Source organism: Bos taurus, chromosome 1 (genome assembly GCF_002263795.3).
Source record: "Bos taurus isolate L1 Dominette 01449 registration number 42190680 breed Hereford chromosome 1, ARS-UCD2.0, whole genome shotgun sequence".
NCBI classification, from domain to species: Eukaryota; Metazoa; Chordata; class Mammalia; order Artiodactyla; family Bovidae; genus Bos; species Bos taurus.
In genome coordinates this window covers 130,095,392-130,118,967 of record NC_037328.1, presented here as the reverse complement: position 1 = coordinate 130,118,967, position 23,576 = coordinate 130,095,392, and the positions used below count along the sequence as shown (strand labels likewise).

Below are 23,576 nucleotides of genomic sequence, written 5' to 3'. Positions count from 1 at the left end.
TGTTCTTGTGGAAGTATAAACAGAATACTGAAAACTTGATGAAAGGATTAATTGGATTTAAAAATAGAAAGTTGGAATTGATAAGGCATACAGCACATGATCTTAAGATGTTAAGACTCATGGGAGATAGAGCAGTGCTATTATTTGTCTGATTGGATTTCCAGATATGGGTTCAGTTCAGTTCAGTCGCTCAGTCGTGTCCAACTCTTTGCAACCCCATGAATTGCAGCACACCAGGCCTCCCTGTCCATCACCAACTCCCGGAGTTCACTTAAACTCACGTCCATCGAGTCGGTGATGCCATCCAGCCATCTCATCCTCTGTCGTCCCCTTCTCCTCCTGCCCCCAATCCCTCCCAGCATCAGAGTCTTTTCCAATGAGTCAACTCTTTGCATGAGGTAGGCAAGTACTGGAGTTTCAGCTTTAGCATCATTCCTTCCAAAGAACATCCAGGACTGATCTCCTTTAGAATGGACTGGTTGGATCTCCTTGCAGTCCAAGGGACTCTCAAGAGTCTTCTCCAACACCACAGTTCAGAAGCATCAATTCTTCGGTGCTCAGCCAGATATGGGTATATGTGGGTTATTACAAGAGACAGAGCCTAAGATTTTGTGGAAGTTCAGGCAAGATAATTTCTCGTATTGATGGTTAACTAAACCTATCAAGCCAAATAAAAATAGCATCTACCTCTAGATATGTTACAGTCAAACTACAGGATGCCAAAGGGGAAAAAAACATTTTAAAATGGGCTAAAATGTAAAAAAAAAACCAAAACCTTAGGAATAAGCCTGGCCAAGGAGGTGAAAGACTTACATGCTGAGAACTATAAAATGTTGATAAAGGAAATTGAAGATGATTCACAGAAATGGAAAGATAGCCCATGTTCTTGGACTGGAAGAATTAATATTGTTAAACCAGCCATACTACCAAGCAATGTACAGATTTAATGGGAGCCCTATCAAATGATCCATGACATTTTTTACAGAACTAGAACACATGACCCTAAAATTTATTTGGATCCACAAAAAACCCAGCATTGCCAAAGCAATCCTGAGGAAAAAAGAACAAAGTTGGAGGCATAACCATCCCAGACTTCAGGCAGTAACACAGAACTACAGTAATCATAATAGCATGGTATTGGCAAACAGACATATGGATCAATGGAACAGAATAGAGAGCCTAGAAATAAACCTAGATACCTATGGTCAGTTACTCTTTGACAAAGGAGGCAAGCATATATAATAGAGAAAAGACGGTTTCTGCAGCCAGTGACTTAGGGAAAGCAGGATACCTGTATGTAAATCAGTGTTGGAAAAGCCCCTCACACCATACACAAACTCAAAATGGCTTACAGATTTAACTTTAAGATATGACACCATAAAACTCCTACAAAAGAACATAGACAAAATATTCTCTGACATAAATTATAGCAGTGTTTTCATAGGTCAATCTCTCAAGGCAATAGAAATGAAAGCAAAAATAGACAAATGGGACCTAATTAAACTTATAAGCTTTTGCATAGCAAAAGAAACCATAAAGAAAATGAAAAGAGCTTTCCGGCGGTGATGACCTCCTCATGAGAATATGCCTCTCGCAAAGGATCTTCTTCATCCCTCTCCAGAGGAGGAGTAGAGGAAACACAAGAAGCTCCTGGTGCAGAGCCCCAGTTCCTATTTCATGGATGTAAAATGCCCAGAATGCTATAAAATCACCACCTTTAGCCATGCACAAACTAGTTTTTTTGTGTTGGCTGCTCTACTGTCCTCTGCCAGCCTACAGGAGGAAAAGCAAGGCTTACAGAAGGAGGCTCTTTCAGATGGAAGCAGCACTAAAAGTCCCCTGTATCAAGATGAATGGGAAACCATCCCAATAAACACGTTTTGGATTAAAAAAAAAAAAAGAAAATGAAAAGAAAGCCTACAAAGTGCGAGAAAATATTTGCAACTTATGTCACTGACAAGGGCTTAATTTCCAAACTGTAGAAACATATTGTACAACTCAATAACAAAAACCCAAACAACCCAATCAAAAAATGGGCAGAAGACCTAAAAAGACATTTCTCCAAAGAACACATACAGAAGGCCAAAAAGCACATGAAAAGATGCTCAACATCACTACTTATTAGACAAATGCAAATCAAAACTACAATGGTGTATCACCTCATACCAGTGAAAATGACCATTATTAAAAAGTCTACATATAATAAATGCTGAAGAGGGTGTGGAGAAAAGGGAACCCTCCTACAGTGTTGAAATGAATGTAAACTGGTACAGCTATTATGAATAACAGTATGGAGGTTCCTTTTTAAAAATTTTATTTATTTATTTATTGGCAGTGCTGGGTCTTTGTTGCTGCTCAGACTTTTCTCTAGTTGGGGTGAGTGGGCTTCTCATTTGGGTGGCTTCTCTTGTTGTGGAGTACAGGCTCTGGGTGCAGGGTCTTCAGTAGTTGTGGCTCGTGGCTCAGTAGTTGTGGTTCCTGGGCCCTGGAGCACACACTCAGTAATTATGGTACAAGGGCTTAGTTGCTCTGCTGCATGTGGGGTCTTCCCAGACCAGGGATTGAATCCATGTCTGCTGTATTGGCAGGCAGATTCTTTACCACTGGACCCCAAGGGAAGCCCAGGAGGTTTCTTAAGAAACTAAAACCCGTTGCCATATGGTCCAGCAATCTCACTCCTGGACAAATATCCAGAGAAAACTCTGATTTGAAGAGACACATGCACCCCTATGTTCATGGTAACACTATTTAAAATAGCCAAAACATGGAAACAGTCTAAATGTCCATCCACAGATGAATGGATAAAAGAGATATGGTATATGTATACAATGGAATACTACTCAACCATAAAAAGAATGAAGTAATGCCATTTGCAGCAATATGGATGGACCTTGAGAGTATCATACGAAGTGAAATAAGTCAGAGGAAGACAAATATCATGATATCACTTATATGTAGAATCTAAACTGATACAAATGAATGATTTACAAAACAGAAGCAGAATCAGAGACATAGAAAACAATCTTATGCTTACCAAAGGGGACAGTGGGTGGGGGAGGGATAAATTAGGAATTTGGGACTAGCAGATACAAACTACTATATATATAAAGTAGATGAACAATAAAGTCCTACTGTATAGCATGGGGAACTATGTTCAATATTCTGTAATAAACCATAATGGAAAATGAAAGTCACTCAGTCCTGTCCAGTTCTTTGCAACTCCATGGAATTCTCCAGGCCAGAATACTGGAGTGGGTAGCATTTCCCTTCTCCAGGGGATCTTTCCAACCCAGGGATTGAACCCAGGTCTCCTGGGTTCTGGGCAGACTCTTTACCAGCTGATCCACTAGGGAAGCCCAAGAAGACTGGAGTGGGTAGCCTATCCCTTCTCCAGCAGATCTTCCTGACCCAGGAATCAAACCGGGGTCTCCTGCATTGCAGGATGATTCTTTACCAACTGAACTATCAGGAAAGCCCCAAACCATAATGGAAAAAAATATGAAAAATAACATATATATCTGAATCACTTTGCTATACACCAGAAACTAACACAACAATGTAAATGAACTGTACTTCAATAAAAATAACAAAATTTTTAAAAATGCTAAAATGAACAACTGAATCAAATAGAAAAGGAGTAACAACTTAATTGGCAGAGACCTCTTGCCTGCAACAACAATAAAAAATGAAAGAACAATGGAGTAATAGCTTTAAAGTACTTTAATGTCACATTAAAATTAGGAATGATATATAATAAAACATTTTCAGTAATAAGAGACTTAGGAGAGTATGCTGCATTAAAAACATGTTGAGCCAGGGGTCAAACCCAGATCTCCCCCATTGCAGGTGGATGCTTTACCAGGTGAGCCACAAGGGAAGCCCATAATGTACAACACAGGATATCAATATCTGTCATAAACCATAATGGAAAAGAATATGGAAATATATGTTTATATAACTGAAACACTTTGTAGAACAGAAATTAATACAACACTGTAAATCAACTATATTTCAATAAAACATTTTGCTATTTTTGTATCTATTAAAATATTAAAAACAAACATGTTGAGATTTACAAAACCAAGATAGTTTACTATAATGTGATATAGTGGAAAGAACAATTTTTAAAGGATATTCTTCACCAAGAAAACTGAGGCTAGACTTTGAGAGTGGAATGTAAGAATAAAATAGTAGAGAAGAAATGGTAAAGCATGTTGGTTTATATAAATAGTAATATATATATAAATACCATTAGATTTTATTTCTTTTATAAAAATGTGAAGTAAATGTAATAAATTAATGTTTTAAAACAAGTTTGATATAAGAAAAAATTCGAGGTAGAATTCTAAACGGAAGAGAACTTCCTCAGGTTAAGAGGAAACTAAGAACAAACATCATGCTATTATGTTTGACAGCCATCATACTATTTTGCAGTTTTCCAAGGGAGCAGCTCCAAACACCAAGAAAGAGAAAGGCTCTGGCTAAATATCTTTATAAATTCATGAGAAAACATATAAGGAAGGAAATTAACAACATGAGAAATCCCCAGCAATTTCCTGTTTGGGGAAGCTATAGGGTAGTAACCGTACGGTGCAAGAGAGAGTACAATTTGAGAGAAAATAACTGATGCGAAAGGAAGGGGAATGGAGAGGCCTGAGAATGATGCGTAAAAAAGTCCAAACGTCTGAAAACACATTGTCCGGTATCCCTGGACAGATTTTCCATTTCAAAGATGAGGTCTAGAATCTGCTTTCTCTTCTTGACGTCTTCTCCTGCCACTATAGCCAGTCTGGAGTGAAAAAGAAATTGTTGGTACAAGGCACATGAGATGCTTAATTTCCAGGTTGTAGGACTTTGAATGTCAAGGACACTGGGAAGTCCATTGGGCCGCCAGGATGGTAGCTACAATTGTGTCCTTGTGGCCCAGAGTGTAGTTCATTCTGGAAACAGACATCTCCGAGCCTTGGGCGCAGGACCGTGAGGGCGCGGGGGGCGCTCGTGAGGGCTCGGACTTGGAGAGGGCGGTAGAGACTGGAGTGGTGAGTCAGGGAAGGGCTCCAGAAGGTGCATGTCTAGGTGGTCGTCGTGGTGAGGAGAGCATCTCTCTGGACTAGGGTTAGGCGCCCGAGGCCAGAACTCTGGGAAGAAGCCCTGTGCGTCGGAGCGCCACACCCTGGCGTCTGGGCTGCGGACCCCAGCGATGAGGCCGCCTGCCGGATCCATCTCTGGTGACAGGAAGTCAGAGCCCGAGTCGGCGTCGTCCCCGTTGGTCTCTTCTTCGCAAGCGACCTCTGGCACAGCTGCGCAGAATCCCGGTTCCAGAGCCGTGTACTCCCTGGGAGGGCTCAGGACAGCGGCCCGTTCAAGGACCTGTCCCGACGGGCCTTCCACCCTCGAGCTCAAGAGGGCCTCGGGGACCAGTGTGAGGATGAAATCTCCGAGAGCCACTTGCAGCACGGACGTGGGCTCGGGCTCCAGCACCAGATCTACGTCGTCCAGGGGCAGATGCAGGGCACAGCCAGCGGGCAGAACCAGCACGCGTGTGAGAGCGCCCGCAGCCGTAGGTCCTGTCAGGTTGTCCATGCTGGGCGCCGTCTCGGACTCGGACTCGGGGCGCGCGCGCTCCTCCGTTCGGCGGCGCTTGGCAGGGCTGGTTTCTCCGGCCTGGTTTCCCCATCGGTCTGAGGCGTAGGCACCGGGGCTTCGAGGTCTGCTGCCCATCAGTTCGACAGAAGGACGGCACTTCTGGGGCCTGGCAGAGGGCAAAGAGGCGCTCAGTGCTGCACGCTGTGACGCGGTGCGGGCCAGCTGGGGCGCAGGACGGCGCGATGGTGGGCGAGTCCTCAGAGCTCCGGGACTGCCTCCCTGTGGTCTTGCAGTCCAGGCTTCAAGGGGATCGGCGTCGGGCGCTGGGCTGCGCCTCTCGCCTTCTAGTCTTCAGCACCTCACACCGATTAGTCAGTGCACCAGATGGCCAAAGATATGGCACGCGACGCCAGTGGAATCCTCGTCGTAAAATGTCACGCTAAGCCCCGCCCCTCGGAGGCCCCGCCCCCTCGGAGGCCCCGCCCCACAGAACTCGCGGTATCTGTGCTGCCCAATAGTCAGGGCTGTAGTTGATAGGTCACAGTAGGGAACTACTTTTATAGTCCTCCAGGGGACAGAATATTTGTGTGCCTCATTTTTAGGAAAAAAAAAAAAAAAGATACACCAATAACAGAACTGTAAATATTAGTTACCTTTAAATTAATGTTTTCCTTTGATTTCAGGCATGGTAGAGAAAGAAACCATGGTCGGCTTCCTTGGTAACTCAGTGAAGTATCGCTTGCAATGCAGGAGACCCGGGTTCGATCCCTGGGTCGGGAAGATCCTTTGGAGCAGGGCATGGCTATCTCCTCCAGTATTCTTGCCTAGAAAATCCCATGGACAGCGGAGACTGGAGGGCTACAGTTCATGGAGTTGCGAAGAGTCGGACATGACTGAGTGACTAACACACACACAGAGAAAGACAACCGCTCAAATAGACCACCCCCTTGGCAGCATAAAACAGACCTATCTAAATGCTCCATGAAAATCCTTTAAAGCTTGGTTTCTGAAGAGTAAATAGAAAATACTCATATCTGTTTAGGTAAAATTCCGTCTTAATATTAAATAAAATATTTGTGGCAGTTTCTTCCTAAAGGTAAAAGGCTGTTAAAAAATAAAACTATCTTGGGATAATTAAATTGTTTTATTGAGTATTTATTATGTATCACTCATTTTACTGAGTTTTGAAAAACAATCGTTTTCTCGATTGAGCCAATACTTTGTTGAGGTATGATTGACATACAGAAAGCTATACATTTTAAATATATACAACTTGAGTTTGTGTATAAGTATACACTGGTGAAACTATCACCACAATCTAAGCCGTAAACGAACGGGCTTCTCTGGTGGTGCGGTCGGTAAAGAATCTGCTCATAATGCGGGAGACTTGGGTTCGATCCCTGGTTTGGGAAGATCCCCTGGAGGAGGGCATGGCAACCCACTCCAGTATTCTTGCCAGGATAATCCCCACAGAAGAACCTGGCGGGCTGCAATTCATTGGGGTCGCAAAAAGTCCAAGGAGACTGAGAGACTTAGCACAGCACAGCATATATCTATGAACTGCGGAAGTGTCTTCCTGCCGTCTTTGGAAAAAAGTGATTTTTTTTTTTTGGTATCCACAACACCTGAAGTTCAGAGTAAAAAAAAAAAGTTATTATGTACCAAGTTTATGTTAGATGTAGGCGTCCAATGCACACTTATCTGGTTTTAAATCATGAACTCTTAACTCATGTATTTATCACATACACCTAGGACTGCAGTACTAATTAATTCTCTGTGTGCCTTTTCAAGCTAATAGGTAATGACTTTCTTCTTTTTTCCCCAAAATATTTTTCACAGTTTGCATTCCTGTGAGCAGAGTATGTTTCCATTTCACTGCATCCTTGCGAACATTTCTTATTTATAGACTCTTACCTGTTTTCCAACCTAGTACAGTAAAATGTTATCTCACTGTGTTTTCATTTTGCATTTATGATTGCAAATGAAGGTGGATCATTTTTCCACATGATTATTAGCCAATATTATATCTAATTCTTTGAAGTATTCCTATCTTCTATTTTTTTTAACCTTTAAAAAATTAGGATTCAACTCTTCCTCCAGCTTTATGCAGTGCTGATTCTTTCTTCTTCAAAGACCAATTCAGACAGCACTTTCTTGAAAAGGGCATTTCTGGCCATTTTATTTGAAATGGCATTCTTGACTTACTCCTTATATCATCTTTCTCTCTATAGCCTTCATAGTATTATAATAATCTGTAAATAAACAAAATATTGTTTAAAAAATTGAGGTTCAGTCATACTACATACTGCTGCTGCTGCTAAGTTGCTTCAGTCGTGTCCGACTCTGTGTGACCCCAATAGACAGCAGCCCACCAGGCTCCCCCGTCCCTGGGATTCTCCAGGCAAGAACACTAGAGTGGGTTGCCATTTCCTTCTCCAGTACATGTAAGTGAAAAGTGAAAGTCAAGTCGCTCAGTTGTGTCTGACTCTTAGCGACCCCATGGACTGCAGCCCACCAGGCTCCTCTGTCCATGGGATTCTCTAGGCAAAAGTACTGGAGTGGGGTGCCATTGCCTTCTCCCATACTACATACCAGTCACTTATCAAATGTGAGTGTAACAAGTGCCTGTATCAGAGTCTTCAAATATTTTAACACTAGATTCACTGTAATTCTCACTCATCCCACATCTGTTGTAATTTGTGGTGAGTTTAATATTCTCATGGATCTCGCCCCTTACCACCCCCTCTCCCCCAGTCTTGGCTTCTTAGTTCTCTTCCCCTTCAGTGCTTTTGTCCTCCTTCCTACTTCATTGACTCAAACTCTTGACATTGTCATTATGAAACCTATTTTGCAGTCATCAGTTAGATCCATTCCATAGGTCCCCAACCTCTGAGATCCAATGCCTGATGATCTGATATGATAATAATATAAATAAAGTGCACAATAAATGTAATGCACTTGAATCATCCCCAAACCATCCACCAACCTCGTCTCATGGATAAATTGTCTTTCACAAAACTGGTTCCTTGCAGCACTGTTTACAAAAGCTAGGACATGGAAGCAACCTAGATGTCCATCAGCAGACAAATGAATAAGAAAGTTATGGTACATATACACAATGGAATATTACTCAGCTATTAAAAAGAATGTATCTGAGTCAGTTCTAATGAGGTGAATGAAATTGGAGCCTATTATACAGAGTGAAGTAAGTCAGAAAGAAAAAAAACCAATACAGTATATTAACACATATATATGGAATTTAGAAAGAAGGTAGTGATGACGTTATGTGCAAAACAACAAAAGAGACATAGATGTAAAGAACAGACTTTTGGACTCTGTGGGAGAAGGTGAGGGTGGGATGGTTTGAGAGAATAGTATTGAAACATGCATATTAACCATATGTGAAATAGATGACCAGTCCAAGTTTGATGCATGAGATAGGGCACTCAAAGCCAGTGCACTGGGATGACCCAGAGGCACAGGATGGGGAGGGAGGTGGGAAAGGGGTTTGGGATGGGGGTCATATATATGCCTGTGGCTGAGTCATGTCAATGTATGGCAAAAACCATCACAATATTGTAAAGTAATTAGCCTCCAATTAAAATAAATAAATAAAATTTAAAAACTGTTCCTGGTGGCAAAAAGATTGGGGACCACTGCATAAGACTATAACTTAATAGTAAACTGTAATCTGCCTTCACTGGTCAAGCTCACCTTAACTGTTTGTACAGAACTTGCATATCCTCCAAGCATCATGTAGCCTATAAGAATAAGTTGTTAAGATGTTTCCCCATGTTCTTTTTCTGGAAAATGGAGTCAGCTATTGTCCTGTTTGAACTCCAGCTGATTAAGACTGGTTGGGACTACCAATTCTCCTCCTGGCTTGGGAGAGTGTTTGATCAGTGACCTTTTGAGATCAGAGGGCCAAAACTCCACCCTCAGAAAATACTAATGCCATAATTTTCTGAACATGAATCCTATGAAACAGCATGTAGCTTAGTTGCACCTGCCCAGAATGACGATATCTCATCTTTTTCTTATTTCTAGTCACCTTTTCCCATGCTCTGTATGCCTCAGGTCACCCTAATCTTTATCCCATATATGTTATAAACCCCTGGCCTTTGGTAAGATGGATTTGAGGTTTATTCTCCTGTTTATTCAATGTTTATTCATTGCTTGAATGACTTGAAAATAAACCCTTTCTCTGCTGCAAATCTCCCGTGTCTCAGAGTTTGACTTCCTGCTTGTAAGGCAAATGAACATGATTCAGTAACAGTTACTCCAAATTGTGACCCCTCTATTAACAGCTCAACCTCTCGGGTGTAGTTTGGTCCCAGCGGAGAAAGTGAACCTTTGGTTCAGTTGATGGAACTCTCTCCATGAGTGCTGACCTGCTCCAGGGATCGATGTAGAAGTTGATCCCACAGCAGCTGTTGCTAAGATCCTCTGTACCAAGAGCCCTTCTTTTGTACCTTGCAGGCAGGATCTCCTTTGAGGTGTTCTCCTTTGAGTCTGATGTGAGCTGTGTGTTTGTTCTCAATGACCTTTTTTCCACAGAGGTATTTGTTTCCTCTCTTCTTCTCCTGTCTTTGTCTCAGGAGAGGACCACATTCCCTTGGGAGGGATACTGGTGGTGAGGATTCCCTGAGTCCAGGGCAATGATGATGAGCCCAGATATGAAAGTGCTGAGTTTGTGAGAACAGCCCAGCTGAGATGGCACAAGCAGGGACAGGAGCCACCAGGTGGAGGGCCCCATTCTGGCCAGGCCAGGAGCTCCGAATGTCTGCCTGTGTTCTGGAAAGCTGTAGGTTTGTCCTTGTGTCTTTTGCAACCTGGCACATGCACCTTCAGTCTCCTGAATGGAATCCCTGTTACTCCCTGAGCCAGAGGTGAGAGAGGTGAGACATTCAAGATGGCTTGCAGTATGCTTTGTGTTAAAGCAAGTGTTCCTTCCCATTTTTTAGAACCACCATCAGCCTCCCCTACCCCAGACCCCACCCCTGGCACCATGGTCCCTACTTTCTCTGGCTTTAAGCTCCACTCCCCCACCTCTCAGTACCCTCTTTCTCAAGAACACAAACAGGGTATCTGCTTCCATCACCTGGAATTTACAGAGGTTGGTGCCTTTGGTGTCCATGTTCACCCTGTGGAAACTCAGGCTCCCAGCTTAGCCTCAGTGCCCCAGCTCCTGTATACTTTATTAGCACCTTGCGCTTTCCTCATAGCTCAGTCAGAAAAGAATCTGCCTGCAAAACAGGAGACCTGGGTTCGATTCCTGTGTTGGGAAGATACCCTGGAGAAGGAAATGGCGACCCACTCTAATATTCTTGCCTGGAGAAACCCATGGGCAGAGGAGCCTGGTAGGCTACAGTCCATGGGGTCGCAAGGGTCAGACATGACTTAGCAACCAAACCACCGCCACCACACCTAAATTACCACCTCAAGGGAACTTGTTTGCCCTTGGCCAGGAACACAGAAGTTCCATCCATGCAAACCAGTTTTGAACAGTGAAAGTGAAAGTCACTCAGTCGTGTCCAACTCTTTGTGACCCCATGGAATTCTCCAGGCCAGAATACTGGAGTGGGTAGACGTTCCCTTCTCCAGGGGAATTTCCCAAACCAGGAATCAAACCCAGTTCTCCCACATTGCAGGCAGATTCTTTACCAGCTGAGCCACAAGGGAAGCCCTTGTGGCAAAACTACTCATTTTGACCAGTAGTGCAGGGCAAACCCCTGAATGCTGGCCATGGAAATTTGAGTTCCCCTGTTTCCTTTGTCACCAACCATGTGGGTTCCGACCTTGATCACCCACTGCCCTTGTACCTGAATGCTTCCAAATATGAGTGAAAACAAGTGACGTGATCTTCCACTCCTATCCAATGAAATCTTTGATAGGTGCTTACATTGAATTCCCAGGTTTTTTGCTGAAGGAATTCTGAGGCATTTTCCTGGGATGTGGGCTAAGAATCTGAAGCTTTACCACAATTGGTCATAGGATGCCACTGTCGGCCAATCACAGAGCACTACGTTCAAAGGCCATGGAGAGAGGCCTCATGGAAATGGAACTCTGTGGAAAAGAATTCGATGCTGCCCTAAGAGTATACATGACTCAGTGGTGTGAAAAGGGACAAAGCGAGCCAGTGTGGGCTGAAAGGATGGGGTGGAAACAGAGTGGTTTCACTGTCGTCGGCAACCATGCACAAGTATTTCCAATTTCAAAGTCAATATGGGGAGTTTCCCCCATGAACACTGGAAAGAAAGCTGAGCCACACCTTCCTCTGGCCACAAGACTGGGGGCATAGATGTGCCTTTCCAGTGACACTTAGATCAAAGGTGCTGCGGTCTGCATGACCTGGAGGGGATCCTGGCTGGTCTGACTCAGCTCTATGTGTTCTGTGTTCCTGAGCTGCTGGGTTCATCTTTGTGCATGACATTTCCATCATCAGTCCATTGGGCTCTGACAGCTCTGCTCTTGGGTATAGTTTTGGTTCAAGTGGAGAAAGTGAACTTTTCGTTCAGTTGATGGCACTATCTCCATGAGCATTGGCCTGCTCCAGGGATAGAAGCAAAAGTTGATGCTGCATCGGCTGCTGATAAGATCCTCTGTGCCAAGAGCCCTTTTCCTTTGCACCCTGCTCAGAGGATCTGACCATCATTGACTGTTTCGGCCCAGGGAGACTTCAGGTTGCCATGATGGACTCACCTCAGACGGGGGTAGAAATAAAAGAGGCCTGGTCGCTCCTGGGGTGTCAGTGTGAATAGTGATCTACAGGTCCTTGGGGCTTAATGGGGAATGGGTTTTCTGGTAAAGTTTCTGGTAAAGTTTTTCTGCCTCTGAGGTCCACTTTGGGAAACCAGAGCATGTGAACCTGGATGCCTAGCCTTAGAGTGGCAGTATCATTTGGGAACCCAGTAAATGTAAGGTAATTCTCTAAAGGTAGTTCTCTAAAGTGAACTCCCAGCCAGGAAGGTAGCAGTGAAGATGTCATGGACCTGCATGGGACTTCCTGTGGTCTGGGATGGATGCTGCAGGAGGCCTCATCTCTGTTCTCTGTGACCCAGACCCACAGGGCTCGTTCCTAGAGTCCTGGCCTCGGCTGACCAACCTTAGTCCAGAGAGAGGCTCTTCTCACCATGATGACCACCTGGACTTGCACCTGCAGGAGGTCTTTCACGACTCCGCACTCCAACCTCTACCTCCCTTTCATACTCTGGGTCCCATGGAGAACCTCCAGTACCCTCAAGATTCTCCGCCCAAGGCACGGAGAAGCCTAACCCTGAAATGAACTGACCTCTCAAATTACACCCCCTACAGGTTTGGGGACCAGATTTGAGTCTTCTGATTATAGCTCTCTGTACATAGCTCACCAGCAAACATCACGAGGGCCAGATGACTTTTGGAAGCATGCTACATTGCAGGGTTTTGCATCAGTTGCAAAATCAGCATTTAGCTGACTAGAACGCTGGTAAGGAAGCTCATCTGGGCAAAGAAAAACCTCCTGAAATACAGCCTGCTTTCAGATAGACAGCTGCTTAGGTTTTTCTCTAGGGAGGTCACCCTGAAGTAGCTCTACCCCACTCTCATTCCTAATGTCCCTTCAACCCAAGTCCCAGAACTTTTCTCTGAAAAGCTGTCCTTTCCCAGGCACTTTACCTCTGCCCCTTCCCCTCATATTACCGCCAATAGAGTAATATTTAATCTCTTGTTTATAAGATTTTGTCCCTAATGCCCATGCTAGTTTATGACAACCACAGTCCAGTGTGAGCTTCTCTGGATGACTGCTATAGTTCCTAGTGTGTGTGTGTGTGTGTGTGTTGAATGTAGCCAATATCCACTGAAGAGTGTGGGCAAAGTATTTGGTGGATACCAAACACAAAATTGTGAAGAGCGATCACGTGCCCTCCTCTTTGTGAATGCTGAGGTTGGCAAATGGTTGAACTCTGTTACTGGGTTTGTGGGTTTTTCATAAAATTTGTGACCCCGTCTCTCTGAAGCCAATTGTTTCCCATTGTTTTATTCTGATATATATTTAAAATAGAAATCTGTCCTCATGTAAAGTCTGTAATTCTCCAGATTCTGTGTTTTTAATCATTTTAAGACCCCAATGGGGGATTTTCAGTATGACACAGGGAACACAAATCCAGTGTTCTGTTATAATCTAGAGGGGTGCGATCAGGTGAGAGGTGGGAGGCAGGTTCAAGAGAGAGGGAACATATGTTTACCTGTGGCTGATTCATGTTGATGTTTGGCAGGAAAAAAAAAAAAAAAAAAAACCAGACTGTTGTAAAGTAATTAGCCTCCAATAAAAAGTAAAAAAGAAGACTTCACATGTGTTCTCTCCATTGTGACTGGCACTTAGAAACAGTTGGTTCTTAGGTTGACCTTTACTTAATCCTTCAGTCATGTCTGACTCTTTGTGACTCCATGGACTGTAGCCCACCTTGCTCCTCTGTCCATGGGGATTCTCCAAGCAAGAATGTTGGAGTGGGTAGCCTATTCCTTCTCCAGGGGATCTACCTGACCCAGGGATTGAACAGGGGTCTCCTGCATTGCAGGCAGATTCTTTATCAGCTGAGCTACCAGGAAAGCCCTAGGTTGAAATAGTATCCTGCAAAACAGCTTCATGTTGGCCATGACTTATGGATAGATTCTCCTGCCTGACCGATAAAGACAAAAGTATCTCCAAATCATGAGTGTTGTATCTTTGTATTGTTTACCTGCCTCTTATCTTTCCTCCTTCCTTTGATTGGATATTCCTTGCCAAGGGCAGAACTGTGGGTTAGGTAGGGGCTTCTGGGTCTCATGCCTGGTGTCATTGGGAATGCTCTAGGATTACCATGAAGCAGGACCTTTCTCTACATGATTTGTAAGTGTTTTAGTACTGAAATGATAGTTTGTAGTTTGTATTCTTTGTGATCCTGAAACCTTCAGAGTCTTATTTTGTGTCTTTGTGCTTGAGGACAGAGACTTAATCAAATTATTCCAAATGTTGGCATTTCATGGTTTGTGGGAGCATACAGCAGCTACTGGGAATTTGAGGGTCTTTAGGAGTCCATGGAGAAACCTAGCAGAAGAGCCAATGAGAGGAATTTGGGGCTTCAGGAATTGGAAACCTTGAATGCCCATGGTAGGTCTTAGGAATTGAAGATGGATGAGGAAGAGCATTCCAGAAGGGTAGGGTCTAGGGTTTGATGGATGGGTTAGTGTATTGATGGTTTGATTGGGTTATTTATTAAAGTGGAGGTGATTCACCTTTTTAGATTAGATTAAGATAGACTACAAGTGATTCATCATCTTTCCCAATCCTGGGCCTTTACAACTTATTACAAAGTCAGGGCAGTCATTCCCTGTTTGGAACAATACCTAATGCAGATCTTCATTACATACCTATTTGTGTCCCTGCCCCCTTTCCTGTCCTAGTTGCTATGGACTAGTTTGTTTATCTTTCAGTCTGTTTCACTGTTGCACCTGCATTCATCCATATTCTTTTTTACATATTCCATGTTGGTGATATCATACAATATTTGTCATTCTCAGTCAGCCTTATATCACTAAGCATGTTAGTGGTGCTAGGTTCGTCCAGGTTCCTGCAGATGGCAGAAATTCACTCTTATTCTTGGCAGTGTAATATTCCATTTGGTGTGTATGTGTGTGTGTATGTTCCTCCTCTTCTGTGTCTATTTTCTGTGGATGAGTACTAGGGTTGCTTCCATGTTTGCCTATTGTCTGTACTGGTACTATCAACATCCGGGTTCATGGCTCACTTCTAAGGAGTTTTTGTTGTTTTCTGGATGTATACTCAGAAATGGAATGTCTGGGTGACACAGTGTCTCTCCTGTAGTTCTTGGAGGAACAATTATGCTGCTTTGCATAGTGGTTGTCCCAATAATCATTTCTAGCAACAGTGTCTGGGGATTCTCTATTGCTCACATCTTAGAGAATATTTCTTTTTTGAAGACTTTCAGATTCTAGCCATTGTGACAGTTGTGAGGTGATATGTTGTTTTGAAATTGCATTCCTCTAATTATTATTGATTTGGGACATCTTTTAACAGGGCTTTTAGGCATCTGCCTCTCTTCTTTGGACCAAAAAGTGTATTTGGATCTTCTGTCTATGTTTGGATTGGGCTGTTTGTTTATTTTTATTCTATGGATATATAGTAACTGTTTATAGGTTTGGAGTCATCATATCACTTGCAGATCTTGTGTCCCATTCCATAGGATGTCTTGGGTTTGTCTCTGGTTTCCCATGTTGTGTGAAAGCTTTGAAGTTCACCTAGGTCCCATATGTTTAGGTTTGCTTAGATGACTTTTGTCTTAGGGGACAGATCCATTTACAAAGATATTGCCCTGGTTTATGTCTAAGAGCCAATATCTCATTGAAGATTTTAACAGATTCAGATCTCTCTCATAGGCCTGTAACTCATTTTGAGTTTATGTTTGTTGAAGGTGTATGGTAGTGTTCTAGTCTCATTGTTGTCCATGTAAGTGTCCAGTTTTGCCTGCAACAAGTGCTGAAGAGACTGTCTCTTGCCTGTTGTGTATTCATGCCTTTTAGATGGCAAACTCATTGGCTGTAGCTGCCTGTATATACTCTGGGCTCATGTCTTGGATCTGTATTCTGTTCTGTTGACCTCCATATGTGTTTCTGTGCCAGTACCATGCTGTTTTAATTTCTGTAGCTTTGCAATTTGGTCTGAAGTCTAGGAGTGTTGTAGCTCCAGCCTTCTTTTTCATTGTTTATTCTTTCCTGACTTGCTTTGTCAGGTTGGGTCCTGTGTAGCTCCCTATCACATTTGGAATATTTGTACTAGTTCTCAGAAAAACATCTTGGGTGTTTTCTAGGCATTTCCTTCAATCTCTTCTTCAGATAGTATGGTCATTTGAACAATAGCAATCCTTACAATCCCAGAGCTAGGGATGTCTTTCGATATCTTTGTGTCATCTTCCATTGCCTTGGTCAGTGTTTTCAAGGTTTTAGAATACAGTCTTTCAACTCCTTGGTTAGCTGTATCCAAGGTGTTGAATTTTTCTAGAGGTAGTCAGAGATGGGATTCTTCTCCTCTATTTTTTTTTTTTCCATTTCAGACAATTCCTTCCTAATGTATAGAAAAGCAGCAACTTTCTGTCTTTAATTTTGTGGATTCATTAGTTAGCACTTGTCATTTTGGGGTGGAGACTTGTGAGTTTTTTCTTTAAGGAATCATACCATGTACTAATATTGGCAGTTTTAGTACTTCCCATCCATAGTGGGTACCTTTTCCTTCTTATTTTTGGCCAATTGCTGGGGTTAAAGCTTGCAATACTCTGTGTAATAGAAGGGGTGAGGGGCATCCTTGTGTGGTTTTGGGAGGTGGGAATAAAGGATTGAGTTGTTCCCTTTGAGTGCGATGTTAGGTGTATGTTTGTCCTCAGGGGCCTTTATTCCACAAGGTAGTTGCTTCCTCTCCCCTCCTGCTGCCTGTCCTTGTCTCAGGACAGGGCCACCTTCCCTCTGGAGGGAAGTCACTGTGAGGATTCCCCAGGTCCAGGACAATGATGAGCCCAGATGTGAAAGTGCTAAGGTTGAGAGAAGAGCCCACCTGAGATGGCACCAAGCACGGACAGGAGCAACCGAGTTGAGGGCCCTGTTCCTCATCAGATCACAGGCTCTGAACCCTTGTGTGTGTCCTGGGGAGCTTTGGCATCTTTGTGTCTTTTGCACCCTCCAGTCTCCTGAATGGAAACCCTATTTCTGAAGGAAGGAGAGGTGAGAGGCATGGGACTTTCAAAGGTTGCTTGTAATATGCTTCAGCTTTAAGGCCGATGTTCCCTCCCTGCTCCTTGGAACTACAACCAGACTCTGGTCCCAGCTTCCGGCCCCAGGGGCCCTACTTTCCCTTGCTTAAAGCTCCCACATCTAGCTCTCAGTAACCTCTTTCTAAAAAATACAAGCATAGGTCTGCTTTCATCTCCTGGAATTATAGTTTGGTGCCTCTTGTGTTCAGGTTCATCCCATGGGAACTCGGGATCCCACCAGAGCCTCCGGGAACCCAGCGCCCATGCACCTTCCAGCACTTACACCTGAAACATCACCTCAGGGGAATTTGTTGACCCTTGGCCAGGGACAGTGGAGTTTCAGCCATGAGACCCAATTATGACCAGTAGTGCGTGGCAAACGCTGAAGGCTGGCCATGGACTTTGGAGTATCCCTGTTGCCTTTGTTACCATCCAGCAGGGTTCTGACCTTGAAGACCCACCACCCTGGTACCTGAAACACTCCAATGCTGAAAGGGAAGAAGTGTTTTGACTTTCAACACTGGCATCCAGTGACATGTTTGGTGAGGGGCTTACATTGAATTCCAGGGTCCTTCACTGCAGGAATTCTGTTCTGTGTTCCTGGGTAGCTGGCCAGGAATCTGAAGCTTTATCCTAATTGGCTAGAAGATGCCTGTGCCCACCCATCACAGACCACTAGGTTCAATGTCCTTGGAGAGAGGCCTGATAAATAAAATTCTGTGGAAAGGAATTCAATGCTACTCTAAGAATGAGAATATATAGGAACTGCTATGGTGTGAAAAGATAAAAGTGAGCCAGCATGTGCAGAAAGGAGAGGGAGTGGGCAGGGAGGTCTTTTCCTCTTGTCTGCAACCCTGCGGTAGTATTCTGCATTCCAAAGACAATGTGGGGTGTTTTCCCACTGGGAACGCTGGAGAGAAAGTTGAGCCACACCTATGCTTGGGCAGGAGGACGGGTGCCATAGACAAACCTTTCGTGTGACATGTGGATCAAAGGCTTTGCCTTTGAGCCTGCTGACTGATCAGGTGCAGTTGTGCGGGTTCCTGGATCCTGGGCAGATGGGTTCTTCCTTGTGCTTGACATTTCCATCATCTGTCCTTTGGGCTCTAAAAGCTCCACCTCTTGAGTATAGTTTCTGTCCTAGCAGAGGGTGTGAACCTTTGGTTCAATTGCTGGAACTCTCTCCAAGAGCACCGACCTGCTCCAGGGATAGAAGTAAAAATTGATCCTGCAGCAGATGCTGATAACATTCTCTGTTCCAAGAGCCCTTTCCCTTTGCACCCCGCTTGGAGGATCTGACCGCCCCTGACTAGTTCGACCCAGGGAGACTTCAGGATGCCATCCCAGACTCAACCCCAGGCTGGGGCTGAAATAAAAGGGCCCAGGACGCGCCTGGGGCAGCGAGTCAGTGTGAGTAGGGACCTAGAGTTCCTTGGGACTCGATAGGGAGTGGGGTTTCTGGTTAAGTTGTTCTGCTTCTGAAGTCCGCTTTTTGAAACGAAAGCACGTGACCCTGGGCGCCTAGCCTTAGAGTGGCAGAATCATTTGGGGACCCGGTAATCTTAGGGTAGTTCTCTAGCGGTAGTTCTCTAAGGTGAATTACCAGTCGTAGTCAGGGCTGTCAATCAAGCAGATTAGGTCCAGCGAGTTCTCCGGGCGGACCCTGGAAGGGGGCGGAGCCTAGGGGCAGGGATGTATTTATTGCGGTGCGGGATGCGCTGGCCTCACTTGCAACATTGGCCATCGCCGGTGGTTGCGCCAAGGAGTGAGCTTCGGTGACCAGGGAGCTAAAGTGCTGAACGCGGCTGCCCTGCGTGCATGGACAGTGAGTCTCCTGGGAGTTGGCCCCAGATATCTGAGGACTTGCTCAGCATCACCGGGTCCTGTGCCCCAGCCAGCCCGTGCCGGTTTGCCTTACAGGTCTTGGAGACCTGTCGCAGAGAGCAGGACCGAGAGCCTCGTTGCCCTCTGTCAAGTCTCGGGTGTGCCGTCCTTCGGTCGTTGTGATGGGCACCCGGCCCCTCAGCCCCAGCGCCTCCCCTGACGATCTGTGGGGACCGCAGGCCGGAGGACCCGGCCCAGCCAAACGCCGCCGAACAGAGGAGCTGGAGTTTCTGGAGTCCGAGTCCGAATTTGAGCCTGAGCCTGAGCCTGAGTCCGAGTCCGAGGTGGCACCCAGCCTGGCCGACTGGATGGAGCCCCCAATAGAGTGTCCGCCCACGGCCCAGCTGGTTGTGCCCACTGGCTTTGCCCTGCACCTGCCTCTAGAGCACGTCGACCTGTTGCTGGAGCCGGACTCCATGTCCATGGTGCAAGTGTCTCTCGGAGATCAAGTCCTCATGCTGATCCCCGAGGCTTTCCTGGACTCGGATGTGGAAGCGCCGAGGGTACAGATCCTGGAACCGGCCGCTGTCCTGAGCCTTCCCGGCGAGTACATGGCCCTGGAGCCTGAATTCTGCCCAGCTGTGCAAGAGGTCGCCTTCCAAGAAGAGGCCAATGAGGACGACGCTGACCTGCACGTCAACTTCCCGCGGCCTTGGATGGATGTTACAGGCAGCCCCGTCTCTGTTCTCTGGGACCCAGAGCTGCAGGGCTCCTTCCTAGAGCCCTGGCCTCAAGAGATCAACCTTAGTCCAGAGAAAGGCTCTTCTCACCACGACGATTACCTGAACTTGCACCTGCGGGAAGCCTCCCACGACTCCCCACTTCAACCTCTACCTCCTTCCCCTAGTCCTGGTCCCGTGGAGCGCCCGAAGCGTCCTCAGGGTCCTCATTGCAAGGCACGGAGAAGCCTGATCCTGCAATGAACTGATCCCATCCCCACCCACCGCCAGGCTGGGGACCAGATCAGAGTCTTCCGATGAGGGCTTCATGTGCAGTTGACTGCTGGCAAGCATCTCAAGAGCCAGATGAGTTTTGGATGCTTGCCGTGTTGCAGAATTTTCCGTCAGTTGCAAAATCAGCATCTAGCTGACTAGAACGCTGGCAAGGAACTCACCAGGACAAAGAAAAGCCTCCTGAAATACAGCTTTCTTTCAGAAGATCAGACAGCTGCTTAGGGTTTTCTCTAGGGAGGTCACTCTGAAGTATCTCTACCCTGCCCCACCCCGCCCCCAGTTTCCCTTCAAACCCTTGTGCCAATGCTTTTTCTCTCAAAAGCCATGCTTTCTCAGGCAACTGCCTCTGCCTGTTCCCCTCATATTCCAGCCAATGGAGTGATATTTAATCTCTTGTTGGTAAGATTTTGTCTCTAATGTCCATTCTAATTTATGAGAACTTCTGTGCAGTGTGAACTTTTCTGGATGGCCCCTGTTGTTCCCTGTGTGTTTATGTGTCTGTTGAATCTAGGAAATATCCACTGAAGAGTGTGGACAAAGTGTTTGGTGTACACCAAACACAAAATTGAAGAGAGATCTTGTGCCCTCCTCTTTCTGAGTGCTGAGGTTGTCAATGGTTGAATTCTGTACTGGGTTTGTGGGTTTTACATAAAATTTGTGACTCCCTTCCCTAAAGCCCACTGTTTCCCATTGTTTTTATAATAGAAATCTGCTGTTATGGAAAAGTATAATTCTCCAGAATCTGTGTTTTGAATTGTTTTAAAACACTCACATGGGAAATTTGCTGTATGACACAGGGAGCACAAATCCCATGCTGTGTTACAACCTAGAGGGGTAGAATGGGTGGGATGTGGGAGGGAGGTTCAAGAAGGAGAGGACATATGTATACCTATGGCTGATTCATGTTGATATTTGGGAGAATGAAAGCGTATTGTAATTAGCCTCATACGAAAAATAAAAAAAGAAGACCCCACATGTATGTTATCCATTGTGACTGCCACTTAGAGACAGTTGGTTCTTAGATTGACTTGGTATCCAAAAAAACAACTTCATGTTGGCCATGGTTTATGCATAGATTCTCCTGCCTGACCAATAAAGACAAAAGTATCTCCAAATCATGAGAGTATTGTGTCTTTGTATTGTTTACCTGCCTCTTATCTTTCCTTCATCTTTTGATTGGCTATTCCTTGTCAAGGGCAGAACTATGGGTTGGGTAGGGGCTTCCAGGGTCTCATGCCTGCTGTCAATGGAAGTGCTTTTAGCATTATCACGAAGCAGGAGCTCTCTCTATGTGATTTGTAAGTGTTCTAGTACTGAAATGATGGTTTGTAGTGTTTCTGATCCTGAAAATTTCAGTCTTGTTTTGTGTCTCTGTGCTTGAGGATAGAGACTTTGTCAAAGTATTTCAACTGTTGGCATTTCCTGATTTGTGGGGACATAAAGCAGCTACTGGGAATTTGAAGTCTTTAGGAGTCCATGGAGAAACCTAGCAGAAGAGCCAATGAGAGGAATTTGGGGCTTCAGGAATTGGAAACCTTGAATGCCCATGGTAGGTCTTAGGCATTGAAGATGGATGAGGAAGAGCATTCCAGAAGGGTAGGGTCTAGAGTTTGATGGATGGGTTAATGTATTGATGGTTTGATTGGGTTATTTATTAAAGTGGAGATGATTCACCATTTAGATTAGATTAAGATGGACTACTAGCAATTCATCTTTCTGGATCCTGGGGCTGTACAACTTATTACAAAGTCAAGGCAGTCATTCCCTGTTTGGACAGTACATGCTAGTTTGCAGGCCTTCCCCTCACCTCTTTTTGCCCCTGCTTCCTTTCCTCTCCTAGCTTATATGGACTAATTTATTTACTCTACTTTTGAGTCTGTTTAACTGTTGCACCTGCATTAATCCATATTCTTTCTTTATACTCTCTACAGTGGTGATGTCATACAGTATTTGTCATTCTCAGTCAGCCTTCTGTCACTAAGCATGCTAGTGATGCTAGGTTTGCCCCGTTTCCTGAAAACAGAAATCCACTCTTACTTGTAGCAGCATAATATTCCATTTGGGTGTGTGTGTGTGTGTGTGTGAGTTTACTTGTGTGTCCCTCCTCTCCTGTATCTCTTTCTGTGGATGGGTACTAGGGTTGCTTCCATGTTTGGGCTATTTTCTGTAGTTGTGCTATCAACATCCTGTTCATGGCTCACTTTTAAGGAGAGTTTTTGTTGTGTTCTGGATGTATACTAAGGAATGGAACGTCTGGATGGTACAGAGTCTACCTGTAGTGCTTGGAGGAGAATTTATTCTCTTTTGCACAGTGGCTGTCCAAGTTGTCATTCCCAACAGTGTTTGGGGATTGCCTATTCCTCATATCCTAGAAAATATTTCTTTTGGAAGACTTTCAGGTGTCAGCCATTCTGACACCTGTGAGGTGATAAGCCATGGGTTTTTGAAAGTGTTTTTCTCTAACAATTAGTGAACTGAAGCATCTTTTCACATCATGTTAGGCATCTGCCTTTCTTCTTTGGACCAAGGAGTTTATTCAGATCTTCTGCCTGTGTTTGGGTTGGGTTGTTTGTTTTTATCCAATGGTGCTGTCAAAACCACCACCAGCTCCCCTGGAGCTACACCCCACCCCACCTCACCTCTGTCCCTGGCCCCATGGACCTCACTTTTCCTCCTCCTAAGCTCCCCAATCTCCACACCTGAGGACCAGGATAGAACCTTCTGGTGATGGCTCTGTGTACATTGCCCTCCTGGCAATCATCACAAGAGCCAGATGACCTTGGATGCCTGCTGCCTTCCAGAATTTTGCCTTGGTTGCAAAATTAGCATCTAGCTGGCTAGAATACTGGTAGAGATCACCTGGGCAAAGAAAAACCTCCTGAAATACAGCATGCTTTTGGATAGCTGCTTAGGGAGGTCACCCTGAGCAGCTCTATCCCACCCCCACTCCCAATTTCCCTTCTAACCTAACTCCCATCACTTTTCTCTCAAAGCCATCCTTTCCCAGGCACCCTATCTCTGCCTCTTCCCCTTGTATTCCCACCAATAGAGTAATTACTTGATCTCTTGTTGACAGGATTTTGTCTCTATTATCCATGCTAGTTTATGACAACACTCTGCCCATTGTAAGCTTTTCTGGATCACCAGTGTAGCTCTTGTGTGTGTTTAATCTAGCCGATATCCACTGAAGAATATCCATGGAAGAATATGGACAAAGTGTTTTTTGGATACCAAACACAGAATTTTTCAGAGATCATGTGCCTTCCTCTTTCTGAGTGCTGAGGTTGGCAAACGGTTGAACTTAGTTACTGGTTTTTAACAAAATTTGTGATCCCCCCCAAGCCAACTGTTTCCCATTCTTTTCTTCTGATATGTT

The 23,576-nt window shown here is 44.8% G+C and overlaps 1 protein-coding gene and 1 pseudogene across 1 annotated transcript; one reads left to right on the top strand and one right to left on the bottom strand.

Moving 5' to 3' along the window:
- The first annotated feature begins 1,508 nt into the window (after nucleotides 1–1,508).
- LOC100295495 (small ribosomal subunit protein eS27-like) lies at nucleotides 1,509–2,170 on the top strand (annotated as a pseudogene).
- Nucleotides 2,171–4,935: 2,765 nt separating this feature from the next.
- LOC616710 (proline rich 23A) lies at nucleotides 4,936–5,991 on the bottom strand. Its single transcript, XM_005201908.4, has one exon. It carries the CDS (start codon nucleotides 5,719–5,721, stop codon nucleotides 4,936–4,938), a length of 786 nt encoding a protein of 261 aa, XP_005201965.2. The 5' UTR covers nucleotides 5,722–5,991.
- Between the last annotated feature and the right edge of the window lie 17,585 nt (nucleotides 5,992–23,576).

Excerpts from the sequence above, each read along its gene's own strand:
- LOC616710 (XM_005201908.4), bottom strand. The coding sequence starts at position 5,721 with ATGGGCAGCAGACCTCGAAGCCCCGGTGCCTACGCCTCAGACCGATGG.